Source organism: Sarcophilus harrisii, chromosome 1 (assembly GCF_902635505.1).
Source record: "Sarcophilus harrisii chromosome 1, mSarHar1.11, whole genome shotgun sequence".
Classification (NCBI taxonomy): domain Eukaryota; kingdom Metazoa; phylum Chordata; class Mammalia; order Dasyuromorphia; family Dasyuridae; genus Sarcophilus; species Sarcophilus harrisii.
In genome coordinates, this window is record NC_045426.1 from 84286877 (window position 1) to 84303330 (window position 16454).

The following is a 16454-nucleotide window of genomic DNA, read 5'->3' on the forward strand; positions in this document are numbered from 1 at the left end:
GGTCCCTCCCACTTTTAACTTCCATGAACCTCATCTATCTTCTGAATCATCACATCTCTCTTATCTTTCCCCTTACGGTTTATCTTCTTGCCTTTCTGTTCTCCATTTTCTTCCTTCTCTTTTCTTTCTCCTCTTAATCTCCTTTTTATCACTTACACTGCTAGCTTCTGATGCACTTTCAATCAAATCAGACTTTAACTTTCTAAAGAATGTGTTTAACCCTGTGCCATCTTTTCTTGGCTTTGGAGATCACAAATCACAATGAGGTAGATAAGGTCTTGGGGATGGTGTGAAGTAAGACATTATCATAATGTACACAAAACTTAACAGGAGTCTTGCCACTAGTAGAGAGCCTAATACAGGAAATAAGTCAGAAAAATAGTTATGTCTCTGACTAAAGAACATAGATTAACAGAAAATAACAGCCACTAGGGCATATATCAAGCAATCAAACATTTACTTAAGAGCTACTATAGGCCAAGCACCATGCTAAGTGCTGGAGATTGTAAAAAAATGAAAAGATTTCTTCTCTCAGGGAACTTACATTCTATTAGGGAAATATCATGCACACATGTGTCAGTTAGTCAATCAAGTCAAGAAGTGTGTATTAAGTGACTACTAAGCTAAGTGTTAAGGGGGATGTGAAAGCTTGCAGAAGGTGAAATTTTAGCTGAGAGGTGAAGGCCCAAAAAGCCAGGAGGCAGAGATGAGGAAGGAATACATTCGAGGTAGGGGGAATAGCCGGGGAAAAGACACAGAATTAGGAGTGTCTTGAGGGAAGAACAGTAAGGAAGCCAGTGTGTCTTTGGATCATAGAGTAAATTAAGGGGAATGAAGTTTAAAAATGAAGAAAGGGTGCAGGTTATGAAGAATTGTCAAAGGTAAACTGTATTTTATTTTATTTTATTTTGTTTGATCCTGGAGGTCATAGGGAATCACTGGAATTTGCTGAACAAATTGGGGTAAACTAGCCCTGCTTCAATTTAAGAGGATAATATTGGTTTGAAATAGGGAGACCAAACATAAGTCTATTGCAGCAGTCCAAATGTGAAGTGATGAAGGCCTGTACCAGGCAGTACCAGGAAAGAGAAGGACACCAATGTAAAAGATGTTGCAAAAGGAGAATTGGGAGGACTTGGCAACAGAATGGATATGGGGAGTGAGAAAGAGTGAAGAGTTAAGAATGATACCTGGGTCATGAGCCTGGATGATTGGGAGGATGGCACTTCCCTTTACAATAATTGGGAAGAATTTTGGAAGAGAGGAAGGTTTTGGGTTTTTTTTTTATTGTTACCTCTTTTTTTTATTTCTAAATATATTTCCAAATTTAACATGCTGTCCAAGAAAAATCAGATCAAAAAGGGGGAAAAATGAGAGAAAAAAAAACCAAGCAAGTAAACAACAACAAAAAAGGTGAAAATACTGCATTGTGATCCACATTCAGTCTCTCTGGATAGTTCTCTCTCTGGATGCAGGTGACTCTCTCCATCACAAATCTATTGGAAATGACCTGAATCACTTCATTGTTGAACATACATATGTTATATTAATCACATAATCTTCTTGTTGCCATGTACAATGATCTCCTGGCTCTGCTCATTTCACTTAGCATCAGTTCATATAAGTCTCTCCAGGCCTCTCTACAATCATTCTGCTGGTTGTTTCTTATAGAACAATAATATTCCATAACATTCATATACCATAATTTATTCAGCCATTCTCCAATTCAAGGCATCCATCCACTCAGTTTCCACTTTCTAGACACTTCAAAAAGGGCTGCCACAAACGTTTTTGCACATGTGGGTCCCTTTCCCTCCTTTAAGATCTTTTTGGGATATAATCCCAGTAGAAACATTGCTGGGTCAAAGGGTATGGACATTTTGCTAGTTCCAAATTGCTCTCCAAAATGGTGAGATCAGTTCACAATTCCACCAACAATGCATTATTGTTCTAGTTTTCCCATCCCCTCCAACATTCATCATTATCTTTTTCCTGTCATCTTAACCTATCTGGGAGGTATGAAGTAGTACCTCAGAGTTGTCTTAGTTTGCATTTCTCTAATCAATAGTGATTTAGAACATTTCTTCATATGACTAGAAATGCCTTTAATTTCTTCATCTGAAAACTGTCTGTTCATATCCTGTGATCATTTATCAGTTGGAGAATGGTTTATATTCTTATAAATTTGAGTCAATTCTCTATATATTTTAGAAATGAGGCCTTTATCAGAATCCTTGGATGTAAAACTTTTTTTTCCCAGTTCTCTACTTCCCTTTGATTTTTGACTGCATTGATTTTTGTTTGTACAAAAACATTTTAATTCAGTATAATAAAAATTATCCATTTTGCATTTCATAATGTTCTCTACTTGTTCTTTGGCCATAAATTTCCTTCCTTCTCCATAGATCTGAGAGGTAAATTATCCCTGGTTTTCCTAACTTGCTTATAGTATCGCTTTTTATGTTTAAATCATGAATATTTTCAACCCTCAAGGCCTAGTTTCGCCATACTATTTTCTATTTTTCCCAGCAATTTTTATCAAATAGTGATTTCTTATCCCAGGATTGGAGTCTTTGAGTTTATCAAACACTAGATTACTATAGTCATTGGCTATTGTGTTTTATGAACCTAATCTATTCCACCGATCCCCTACTCTATTTCTTAGCCTACCAAATGATTCTGATGACTGCTGCTTTATAATATAGTTTTAGGTCTGGTACACTACCAGACCACTTTTGTTTGCTTATTTTTTTTCACTAATTGCCTTGAAATTATTGACCTTTTCTTTTTTCTAGATGAATTTTGTTATTTTTTCTAGCTGTATAAAGTAATTCTTGGCAGTTTGCTTTGTAAAACACTGAATAAATAGATTAATTTAGATAGAATTGTCATTTTTTATTATATTAGCTCAGCCTACCCATGAGTACTTGATATTCTTCCAGTTATTTAGATCTAACTTTATGTGAAAAGAGTTTTGTTATTGTACTCATATTGTTCCTGGATTTGTCTTGGCAGGTAGACTCCCAAATATTTTATATTATATACAATTATTTTAAATGGAGTTTCTCTTCTATCTTTTGCTGATGGGCTTTGTTGGTAATATATAGAAATGGTTATGATTTATGTGGATTTATTGAATCCTAGAATGCCTGTTCCATAGTGAAAAATTCTGCTTTCATCTAAAATCATTTCCTTTCTCCTTCCATTTTCTCCCAATTGCTGTGACCTAGCTCCTTCTGGATGGCACAACATTCCTGGACATCCTTTCCAGCACCGGCTGTACTTTCACTCATACCCACAACTCTTGTTAAAGTTGTTAATTGTTTCTAGAAGTTTTTTAGTTGATTCTCTAGGAGATTCTCTAAATATACTATCATATCATCTGCAAATTGTGATAATTTTATTTCCTCATTATCTGTTCTATATCCTTCAATTTCTTTGTCTTCTGTTATTGCTAATGCTAACATTTCTAATACAATATTGAATAGTAATGGTGATAGTGAGCAACCTTGTTTCACCCCTGATCTTATTGGAAATGTGTCTAGTTTATTCCCATTGCATATGATATTTTTAGATAGATGCTACTTATCATTTTAAGAAAAACTCCATTTATTCCTATGTTCTCTAGTGTTTTTAATAGGAATGGATGTTGCATTTTATCAAATGCTTTTTGTATATCTGTTGATATAATTATATGATTTCTATTGGTTTGATTATTGATATAGTCAATTGAATTAGCCCCTGCATTCCTGGTATAAATACCACTTGGTTATAGTATGTTATCCTGGTGAGAAATGGCTGTAATCTCTTTGCTAATATTTTATTTAAGATTTTTGCATCAATATTCATTAGGGAAATTGGTCTATAATTTTCTTTCTCTATTTTGACCCTTCCTGATTTCAGTATCAACACCATATCTGTGTCCTTCTTCCCCTATTTTCCCAAATAGTTTGAATAGTATTATAATTGATTGTTCTTTAAATGTTTGATAAAATTCATTGTAAATCTATTTGGGAGGGGAAGGTTTTGGGAGAAAGATAATAAGTTCAGTTTTTTATAAGTTAAGTTTAAGATATCTTTGGGAGATGTCCAATGGGTAGTTAGAGATAAGAGATTGGAGGCCAGGAGAAAAGTTAAATCTGGATAAACAGATCTGAAAATCATCTTCCTAGAGATGATAATTAAATCCATGGGAGCTGATGAGATAACCTGGTGAAACAGTTCAGATGGATAAGAGAGAGGAACCCTGTGAGATACCCCCTAATTAAAAAGTATGACCTAGAAGAAAATCTATCAAAGAAGATTGAGAGATTAGAGAGGTAGAAGAAGAATTACAAAAATCTAGAGAGAAGAAAGAATCAAGAAGAGAGTGTCAACAATGTCAAAGGTTGTAGAGAAGTCAAGAAGGATAAGGATGGAGAAAAGACTATTAGATTTGCCAATCAAAAGTTCATTGATAATGATAGAGCAGTTTCAGTTGACTGATGAGATCACAAGTAACACTACAGAAAATTAAGATGATAGTGAGAGGAAAGGATGAAAGGAAGTAGATGGCTTTCTTGAGGGGTTAAATTTCAAAAGGGAGAAGAAATATATTGAAGAGTTTTTTTTTAAGGTTGGGGAACACATAAGTGATTTGAGGAGTAACAAAAAAATTTGTAAATTCACAGTTGTGAGTAGGATGATGAATCAATTAGAGAAGTGTAAAAGAATTGTATTACTATTACAAGGGCTCAGTTGAGACTATGCAACAAATTTGTAGTGGTCTCACTCAGCACAGTTTTGTGCTTTTCTCCAGTTTCACTCATCAGCATACAAATAGGAGTAACGGTGGTGGTTGGTGGGAGTAATTCAAAGGCTTGGCAGGGCTTGATTGATGACAGCAAAAGTGGGATAAGGAACTTGAGAATAGAAGATAAGGTAGAGTTGAACTGGTTCACCAACGGGTCAAGGTGGAGAAAGGGGGGAAAAATACTGGGCTGATAGCTGGAAAAGAACCAATAAGTTAAGGGAATGGAAGTTATATAAAGACAAAGAATAGGTTTAGAGGTTATAAGGCAGATGGAATGATAAAAGATTATGATCTGATTCAAGAATTTCAGGTTTCATGAACATGGTAGTGGAATGCCTATGGCAAGGAAGAATTGGGAAGTTAGGGTGTTTGAGGGAGTATCAGCAACACACACACACACACACACACACACACACACACACACATACACACATATATTTTTATGTATGTTGAAGTCCTCTAGTATGAAGGGAGGAACTGAAGAAGAGAAAAAGACTGTGAGCCAGGTGCTAAGTTCACTAAGAAAATGAGAGGGTTCTGAAGGTCAGTAGATAAAACTACCAGGATCTTGACTGGTTAGTAAATATAAATTGAATAAGCCTCCCAGGAAGGAAGGTTACTAAGTGATGGTAGAAGTAGAATCTTTATAAGATAATAGAAATCAAGGAGTATTCTGACTTCCCCCCATAGCCAGTCAGTTGTGGATATAAGTTGTGGGTATTTTTTAAAGTACAGCAGGTGCTAGAAAGGATGGCCAGGAATGCTGTGCCATCCAGAAGGAGCCAGGTCACAGCAAATGGGAGAAAATGGAAGGAGAAAGGAAATGATTTTAGATGAAAACAGAATTTTTCACTATAGAACAGGCATTCTAGAAAGCACAGATGGGTAGATCTGGAAGGGGATATTGGGAGAGGGCCAGGTTAAGGAGTGGCAGGACAGGAGTAGGAAGAGGGAGACAGGGAAGAAATTTTGTACAATGACTGGCAGAGGTTCCGAATCCCTGGAAAAGGGACTATGACAAGGTAAGAGTATGCTTACTATTGAGTAATAAATTCAAGTAGATTATCAACTGGAAAAACTCCTTTGAGAGAGGGAGGTGATTAGGTGGTTCAGGACCCCCTCTTGATAGCCAAGCTTGTGGCAGAAGGTCTATCTCACAACAGGAAGAAGAAGCAGGAGATACAGTCCAACACAAAACTCCAAAGTGAGAAAGCCATAAGGAGGTGGTCTGGATTGGAACTGTGGGGGTGAGGTAGGGAACAAAGAAGGGAAGGCTGGATCTGGGGGTCCCCAGGAAGTTCTAGAGACAAATTCAGGCTGGAACCAGATAGGGATAAAGCAGTACTCTCTGGGAAATCCCAGAAGCAAAAACAGGGGTTACAGATGGCTGGCCACCTGAATCAGGGTGAAGTAGTAGAGTCCCAAAGCAAAAACATGTATACATATATACAGAACCATTATTTACATGCAGCAGGGAGAGAGTTGGTCATGATGCACCCCAATTGATTTATTTGTCCCCCCTGCCAGTATGATTGTTGAAATCACAGAAGGGACAAGTAACAGAGTTATGTGCTAATGTGCTACATGAAGTGCAAAGATAGGTCCATGACTAGTTGCCCCTTTGGGATACAGAAAGTTTTCCCTAATGGAATTCAGTTTGCCATTTGGCCAGCTAAATATTAGCCACACTCCCAGTGGCCTTTAGAAAGCTAACTTGCAAGCTCTGGACACAGCCAGGGCAGGAGATCTTTGTAGAATGTGACCTCTGGTAGTTTAGAGGAGAGCCAGCTATGGAAAAAAAAAAACAACTCAGCTCTTGAGATGGAATCAGTTTTGGCTTTTTCCCTTGTTCCTCTTCCAGATAATGGCAAGGGGTCAGAGAGATTTCTCTCCTTTCCACCACCCATTGTTTTATAGGGGGGCTGCTCTCCCAGTAGGAAACATTACCCCCCAACAAGGCAAAGGCCCAGGGATTCAAGGGAATGATCAGGAAAGGCAGCAGATAAAAGAGCTAATTGTGAATTCAAGAGAGAACTAGGCCTGGGATATGAGATTTGAGTTGTGGAGAGGAACGGGCCCAAGCAACTTGGCTGAACCACCTGCCTAGCAGAGACTTTCTGTCTAGCAGGGAGCAGTATAAAGATACCATGAAAAGAGACAGGGTATCTGGACCCAGCAACCCACAGACAGGGTGCTTATGTATGTGCATATATATTTATTCCCAGTTTATCCTTCCTTACACTGAACACATTTGGGGGAGGTAAATTTCAGGTTTATGGGAACAAAGTTTTGTACTATCCATCTATGACATCTTAGCAAATATCTTTACTTTCAGCTAATTGGAAGTACTAGCTGTCAAAAGTAATGATGATGTGGATATGTATGTGTATGGTATGTATGTGTGTGTGTGTGTGTGTGTGTGTGTGTGTGTCTGTAGGCTCATTCCCCCCAACTTGTATACCCAAAGGAACAGGTGACTTCTTCCTCAAGTTCCAGGAATATCCCTCAATTCTATAGCCATAAGCCCCAATTACTGTGATTGTCATTAACAATCATCCAGTAAATGTGATTAGTTCTTTTTTTAAAAATTTGCACAAGGATTTTCTTTTTTTTCAGTTATGGCTGCTGGGGATAGGAGGGAGAGAAAGTCGATTTCTGTTCACTAAAAAATATAATTAAATTTAGGGTTTTTTTTAAAGACATTTACATAAAAAGACATTGCAAGAACAGCAATTATAAAGCCTTGCCCATGAAAATCAAAGTGCACCCTCTTATAAATTCACATAAAGTCTAGAGTAGAGGAAAAGTAGGCAGAAAGTTAGAAGGACTATGTTTTTGAAGCAAAGGTGTAGGAAACATATGTGGCCAATGCAATGCCCAACTACAGAATTGCAGGTCTAGATATTTTTTCTTCCTGTGGTGAACTCACTTTGGAATAAGGCACTGATGTCAATGATGAGTGAGTCACTGTCACAAGTATAAATTGGGGGAAGCAGAGTTAGACAACAATTGCTTTTTTAAAAGATCTGGAAATTTTGGTAGACTAAAAGCTCAATATGAATCAGTTTGTGATGCAATAGCCAAAAAAAGCTAATACAGTCTCAGAATGCATTAAAAGAGGTATGGCTTCCACAAATAAGAAGATGGTCCCATTGTGTTCTGCCCTCGTCAGACTTCATCTGGAATATTGTGGTCAGTTTAGAAACAATGATAAAATCAGACTGTCCAATGGAAGACACCAATGTGTTAAAGGATCTTAAATCTATGACATGTATTGTTGAACTAGAAATATTTAGCCTGGAAAAAAAGAAGACTCTGAGAGAGATGATTGCTATCTTCAAATATTTAAAGGCTTGTCTTTGTTGGAGGAAGAATTGGACAAATTCTGTTTGGTTCCAGAGGGCTGAACAATGGGTAAAAGTTTCAAAGAGACAATTTAGGTTTGATTAAAAACAATTAGAATGGTCCAAGAAGAAAATGGCTATCTCATGAGTCGATGAATTTCCTCTTTCTTAGAAATCTTTAAGCAGAAGCTGAATGATTACTTGTCTGATATTTTATAATGGATTCGATTTGTGCTTGAGTTGGACTAGATGGTCATTGAAGTCCTTTAAATTCTCAAATTATGTGATTCTGAGTCATTCTACTGAAAGGCTGAATTGGCTCCCCACAAAGCATGATTGGTCCACTGCTGGATAGAATCCAGCAAGCTGCTTAGCATCAAGGTCAATCCATATATATAATTTTAGGGATCCCAAACCTGGGATCCCTGGATCTATGGATAGATTTCAGAGGCTATATGAAGTTAGATAGAAAAAAAATTCATCTTTATTTTCATTAACTTTTAAATGAAATTTAGCATTTCCTTCAATTATTTTAAACATTATTTTGATAGGGGGGGTTCCATAAACTTCACTAGACTGTGAAAAAGGTCTATAACATAGAAAAAAAGATTTGAAATTTCTGACCCAATTATTTATGACCCTAGAAAAAAGCTCCAGGGGAAAGTCTCTTAAATAAAGCTTGAGTTTCTCTAAAAGGGATTGACAGGATACCATTTAGAAAAGATACTCAATGTGTAAAGCATATATAGTGAGATTATTTATTTCATGTACCACAAAAGACATACTTAAAACAAAAAAGATTCGTAAGTATAGACTGTCAAATATTTGCCTCGCTAAGGATACCATGACAACGTCAGAAATCTGCAAAGTGTCCTGGTGCTACACTCTCCAGAGAACATTTTCAAGAATAACACAAAGCAAAGATTGAAGGTCATTGAATTGGATTCTGTCTGACTTGCAAAATGCAGCACTTACATGATAGAATAATATTCTGGACCTCAGGATAAGTCTTTGGCATTGCTTTTCAGATTTCCATCAGGGCTTCTCAAGAGCTCTAAGCAATTCTCTAAAGATTAGAATTTGCAGAGAAGGCTCTAAGGGAATTTTCTCACTTGAGCTTCTTATGCCAATAAAATTATCTCTAACCCTTATTGCTTTCCCTATCCCTAATTGGTAGGAATATTTTCCCCTTTCTACTCATTGTTATTGATTCTGCCCTCTTGGGTCAAATAGAACAGGTATAATCTCTCTTTCACATGAAAACCCTTCAAAAACGTGAACACATTTATCATGTCCCCTCTGAGTCTTCTCCAAGCTAAACAGTTCCATCACCTACTCCTCATAAGACATGGGCTCAAGGCTGTTTTACCATCTAGTTACCTCTTTCTGGATATTCTCCAGGTTACCTATGACTTCTAAAATTAAGGAGCCTAGAACTAAAAACAAAACTCCAAATAAAATCTGATTAGGACAAAATGAAAAGGGAGTATGGCTTTCTCATTTCTGAAAGCTAGGTCTTTTTTAATGCAGTCCAAGATTGCATTAGGTCTTTTGGCTGCCAGATCATACTGCTGATTCATGAAAACTTTAGGTCTTTTTCAGACACGTTGCTATCCATCCATGCTTCTCTTATCCTGAAGTATTCATGAAGCTGATTTTTTTAACCCAAGTGTAAGACAGTAATATCTTTATCCCCACTGATATTATTTTATATAGATTTTACTTCAGTTCTCTAACCCGTTAAGATTTTGGATCCTGATTTTGTCATTCAGTGCCTCCCTATCCCTCCCTGCTTTGTGTCACATGCCAATTGGTAAGCATACCCAAATCATTAAAATATTCAATATAACAGGACCAAGTGAGCTATTTCATTGGAGACTTTCTGACAAATTGACATCAAACCATTAATGACTAATTTTCTAGTCCAACCATCCAAGAAGTTTTGAACCAATCTAACTGTATTATCATGTAATCCACATTTCTCTTTCTTCTTCACAAGAACATTAGCTATTTACTCAAGTGTTGCTAAAAGCTAGCTTAAATTATATGTATTGAATTCTCTTCTACCAGCTTAATAAAAAATAATCTTTTTTAAAAAGTAATCATTTTTATTATTACAAACCTGATGAAAATCAATAAAGATGAATATTTTCTTTTAAAAAGTCACAGTACTGTGGTATTTTTGCACATGTGGTATCTATTAGGTAAAGTTTATTTTTTTTAATTAAAGCTTTCTATTTTCAAACACATGAATAGATAGATAATTTTCAACATTCACCTTTGCAAAAGCTTGCGCTCCAAATTTTTCTTCCCTCCCCTTACCCTCGCCTCCAGATGGCAAACAATCTATCTAATATATATCAAACATGTGCAACTCCTTCAAATTTATCATGCTGCACAAGAAAAATCACATCAAAAAGGTAAAAAAAAAGGAGAAAGAAAACAAAATGCAAGCAAACAACAACAAAAAAAGTAAAAATGCAATGTTGTGATCCACACTCAGTCCCCACAATCCTCTCTCTGGATACAGATGTCTCTCTGTATCACAAGACCTTTGGAACTGGTCTGAATCACCTCACTGTTGAAAAGAGCCACATCCCAAGAAACTGGAAACTGAGTGGATGCCCACCAATTGGAGAATGGCTGAACAAGTTATGGTATATGAATGTTATGGAATATTATTGTTCTATAAGAAACAATGAGCAGGATGGTTTCAGAGAGGCCTGGAGAAACTTACATGAACTGATGCTGAGTGAAATGAGCAGAACCAGGAGATCATTATACAACAACAAGAAGACTATACAATGACCAATTCTGACGGACATGACTCTCTTCAATAATGAGAGGATTCAAACCAGTTCCAATTGTTTAGTGATGAAGAGAGCCATCTACACCCAGAGAGAGGACCGTGGGAACAAGAGTGTGGACCACAACATAGCATTCTCATTCTGTTGTTGTTTGCTTGCATTTTGTTTTCTTTCTCAGTTTTTTTCCCTTCTAGATTTGTCATGTGCAGCAAGATAACTATATAAATATGTATACATATATTGGATTTAACATATTTAACATGTATTGACTACTTGTCATCTAGGGGAGGGGGTGGGGGTGAAGAGGGGATAATTTGGAATGGAAGGCTTTGCAAGGGTCAATGTTGGAAAATTACCCATGCATATGTTTTGTAAATTTTTTATTATTATTTGTATTATTAAAGCTTTTTAATTAAAACATTTTTTAAAAAAAGAAATAAAAGAGCCACATCCATCAAAATAGATCATTATATCATCTTGCTGTTGCTATGTACAATGATCTCCTGGTTCTGCTCATTTCACTCAGCATCAGTTCATCTAAGTCTCCAGGTTTTTCTGAAATTATCCTGCTGATTGTTTCTTATAGAACAATAGTATTCCATAACATTCATATACCATAACTTATTCAGCCATTCTCCAATTGATGGGCAGCCATTCAGTTTCCAGTTTCTTGGCACTACACAAAGGGCTGTCAAAGCATTTTTGCACATGTGGATCCTTTTCCCTTTTTTATGATCTCTTTAGGATATAGGCTCAGTAGAAACACTTCTGGATGTACAGTTTAATAACCCTTTGGTATAGTTTCATATTGCTCTCCAGAATGGTTGGATTAGTTCACAACTCCACCAACAATGTATTAGTGTGCCAGTTCTCCCACATCCCCTCCAACAATCATCATTATCTTTTCTTGTCATCTTAGCCAGTCTGAGAGGTATGTAGTGGTACCTCAGAGTTGTTTTAATTTGCATCTTTCTGATCAGTAGTGAGTTAGAGCATTTTTTCATAAGACTAGAAATGGTTTTAAATTTCTTCATCTGAAAACTATTCATATCTTTTGACCATGATAAAGTTTTTTTAATACATATGAAACAATGTAATTAATTCCAATATAGCTTTCCCTGCTTGTCTGAATCCCCTTCTAAACTTCCTCCCACTCATTTTTATACATTTAAAAAATATTTCATAAACATTCTTTTCTTTTTTATCTTCTTTCTTTTTCACTATCACTATCACTTCCCCTTCAGTTCCTCACATACATTTCCCTCCCTCCAAAAACTCTCTCTTGTAAAAAACAAGTATTGTCAAGAAAAACAAATAGAATATATGAACAGCGTCTGAAAATGTCTATTTCATTCTTTGCCTCCAGTCTATCACCTTCTTTGCCAAAAAGTGAAGTTTCTTGAGTATTCTTGAGTAGTCATTTTCAATGCTGATTTTCTGTTGTCATCTTTGTATTGTAATGGAGGATTGGTAAGCAGTTAAAATGTACAATTCCCTTATAGAAGAGGCTGGGGATTTTGTTTTGGAGGGAAAATGGTTATTTACTATGAATATATAGGAAGAAGGTAAATACATTTTCACTAACACTTGGGGATATGTTCTTTATATTGTCTTGATGCCCAGGGAGACTGGCCACAGTTTCTTTTTTTTTTTTTTTCTTTTTTTTATTATAACTTTTTATTTACAAGATATATGCATGGATAATTTTTCAGCATTGACAATTGCAAAACCTTTTGTTCCAACTTTTCCCCTTCTTCCCCCAGATGGCAGGTTGATTAATATGCGTTAAATATGTTAAAGTATAAGTTAAATACAATATATGTATACATGTCCATACAGTTATTTTGCTGTACAAAAAGAATTGGACTTTGAAATATCGCACAATTAACCCGTGAATGAAATAAAAAATGCAGGCAGACAAAAATAGAGGGATTGGGAATTCTATGTAGTGGTTCATAGTCATCTCCCAGAGTTCTTTTCCTGGGTGAAGCTGGTTCAGTTCATTACTGCTCTATTGGAACTGATTTGGTTCATCTCATTGTTGAAGAGGCTGAGCACAGTTTCTACAGAGCATTTGTGCTATCAAATTCACTTGGCAGTCTTTTGGGGCAGTTCCCTTTGGTTTTTCAAATTGACGCTCTATTTTTGGTCCTTGTCAAATTTTCTCAAGTTGGATCTCAGTTGGAATCTTTTACAACTTTCACTGTGTCCCTTGGATGATGTTTCAAATCAAAGGCTAGCAACATTGGTTCTTTGTTTTCTGACTGCTCCTTTAGGATGGATAGAGATGGAGGCAGGTGATTTTAGGGGGTATCAGAGGAGGAAAAGACTATCCTGGGACTTGATAATATGGATCCTCTAGGCTGGTTGGGGAGAGAGATAGGAAGAGAATATGCTGGGTGCTATCTCTTCTGGGTTGGTTATGGGGCAGGAAACTGGGATCATCTATTCTTGAGAAGCCCATATTGACTATTGATAATGACCACATTCCTTTCTAAAAGGTTGCCAATCATCTCAGATTGGTATCTCAGATTTTCTCAGGAACTGAAATCAAGCTGACTAGTCTATAGTTTGCAGATTCTGATTTTTTTCCTTTTTCTGAAAAATTAGAAAACATTTGCTCTTCTCCAATCTTGTGCTACTTTTCATATTCTCCATATTTTTTCAAATATTACTGACGGCAAGTATATACACTAGTTCTTTTCGTACCTGAAGATATAATCCATCTGAGACATCTTGAATTATTTGAGGATAACCAGATATTCTTCTGCTATGACCTTACTTATTTCACATATCATCTCCTGTTAGTCATTTTGTTCTCTTATTTCCAGTACAAGGTCAGAGGAAACAGAAACAAAGTAACAATTGAGGAGCATTGGTTTTGTTCTGTTGTTAGCTAACATGTTCCCAATCAAAGATTCTCTCCTTTCTTGGATCTTTTCTTCCAGTGTAGTTTCAAAAGCCCACATCGTTTTGTTGTCTTTAACTTTTTTTTGTCACTCTCAGGTCATTGTGAGCTTTATTTAGCACTTGACACTATTTTTATGGAACCATGCTAAGCTGTTATATTCATTTTCTATTACCTATTCTTATTTCCATCTTCTGTATATTTCTTTTTCCCTTTAAATTGGTTGGTTTCCTGTGCATACGCATTTGTCTCTTCAGACATGTCCTATTTTTCTGCCTCATTGAAATTGTTCCCCTTTTTGTCTTCAGAATTTTTATTCTTGAGTATCTCTCTTTTCTCCTTCTCTGACTTCAACTATAGAATTTCTTTCCCTTAGCATTGAGCCCAGAAGCTTATACACAATAGTTGCTCAAAAAATGTCTACTGGATGGATGGATGCATAGATGGATGCAGCAACTTGATATGAAATTCTTTATCTGCCTGCATCATCTAGGATCCCCTCCTACTGGGGACTGAAGAATATTTAGTTCTTTAAATATTAAGCCCACCCCCCAATCCTATTTAGAGGCCCTTATATAATGGGGAATGACAACAAAATTCAACCTTTAATAGATGAATTTCAATTAAGTGGGTCATTTTTTTTTGCCCAAATTATTTATCCCTGTATCAAGTATGAAACCCTACTATATTATCAAGGAAGAGAGAGAATATAGGTAATAAGCAGAAATTCCTCTAGGTAGGGTAGCATCTTAACCCCATTTATTAATCTTCAGCATTCCTTATCATTCTAGGATGGCTGTAAGCCAGCAAACATGTGGACAATCCTCCCAGACTCTATTATTGGACAGGTAAAGTAGCGACCTCCTTTCCCCTTTTCTTCCTGGGTTTCACAGGATTCTGATCATCCTCAATCAACTGCCTTTCTTTCAAAGCTCAGTTGCTGTGTTCTGAGAGCCACTCCATGTCAGAGGCAGCCTGTTCTGTTGAGGCTCCTGCCTTATTAGAAGCAGTTTTCCTAGAGCTTTCAAGATCACTGATGCTAGAGTTCTTGAAGACATCTTCTAGTCCTTTCTTTAATTTTTTCTTTTGCCTAACTAGCAGAAAGGAAAATTCTACTGGTGAGCTAAGAACAAAGAAGAATGAAGAAAGCAGCAGCGTCCTAAGCCTGGTACTGCTAAGCCCATTCCAATCAATAGGGTTTGAGGGAAAAGGGAAGAGGGCATGAGATAAATACTTATTAGGTGCCTACTCTGTGCTGGGCATTGGGCTAAGCACTTTGAAGGTACTTCCATTAATGACCACCACAAAAAGCTTTCTCTAAAATATCACTGCTCCTTTTTAATTGTCCCCTCTCCTCCATATCTTGCCCATCTCTTATTTACTTTAAAATTCAGCCTATACCACTTTCTAACATATAGCCTACTTCTTCTACCCAATTAACTTTGGATTTCTTTGGTATATAATAATGTGTGTATTTTCCTATGGACATGACTCATCTTCCTGAATTCAAATCTGGCCTCAGATACTTAATAGTTGTTTAACTCTGGCCAAGTCACTTAACTCTATCTGCCTCAGTTTCCTCACACGTAGGATGAACTGGAGAAGGAAATAGCAAACCATCCCAAGAAAACCCCAAATGATTTCACAATGACCAAATTGGATACAACTGAAAGACAACTGAACAAATAAATGTACATATCAACTTCTCCATAGAATACAAGCTCCTTGAGAGCAGGGCCTTTTTTTTTTTGTCCTTGTATCTGTAATATGTAGGATGTTATCTGGTAGATTTTGTTGTCCAATCATTCATGAACAACCTTTCATGATCCTGTGGACCATAGCATACTGATCATGAGGTTTTCTTTGCACAGACCAAGAAAACAAACCAAAAAAAACCCAAAAAAAACCAAAAAACACAATTGTGGCTTGCCATTTCCTTCTTGGAGGTTAAGTGATTTACCCAGAAATCACACAGCTAATAAGTGTCCAAAGCTAGATTTGAAGTCACATCTTTTTGACTCCAGGCCCAGAGCTCTGTCTACTTAGCCACCCAGCTGTCTCCAATCTGGTAAACAGAAAGTGCTCAATAAATGTTTGTTGTTTGGTTGATGGACAAGAGCTCTAAATCAAGGAACTACCTTTTGGCTAGAATAGATGAAGAGCATAACAATTCTGGATATTAAGACTAGATACTAGTTTGGGGGTGTGTGCAGGGTAGGGTGACTGCTAAATGCTTCTCTCTCATTTCCTTTTTCTTTTCCACTGAGCAGCAGCAGTTTGATGGCAGAGCTCAGGATCCTGGTAAGTTCTCTACTTCCTGCTCTTTACTTATTTCCACCTTAGCACCTTCTCCAAATAAAGGGGCATATTGTCACAATATCCAGTTTGGAATAAATGTTATCCCTCCTACCTTAGCCCTTTTGTTAAAAAAAAAAAAAAAAAAAAAAAAAAAGGAAGGCTTCCTTGCCCTTAACATTGATGCCTGATTGTTTTTACTTTATTCATACTTTTTCTTCTGGCTTGGGCTGAAAGCAATTCAGGACTTAACAGGCCACCCCAAATCTGGCTATTTACCCTGCCTCCCCCTGCTCCCACTACCTCCT

At 36.7% G+C, this 16454-nt stretch overlaps 1 protein-coding gene across 1 annotated transcript in view; it reads left to right on the forward strand.

Moving 5' to 3' along the window:
- Positions 1–16454, forward strand: part of CDHR4 (cadherin related family member 4) — a 36415-nt gene that overhangs the window by 18156 nt on the left and 1805 nt on the right. The window contains 3 exon segments of the mRNA XM_031965973.1: positions 14643–14699; positions 14953–15019; positions 16122–16152. Of these exon segments, the coding sequence (XP_031821833.1) occupies positions 14643–14699; positions 14953–15019; positions 16122–16152 (155 nt within the window).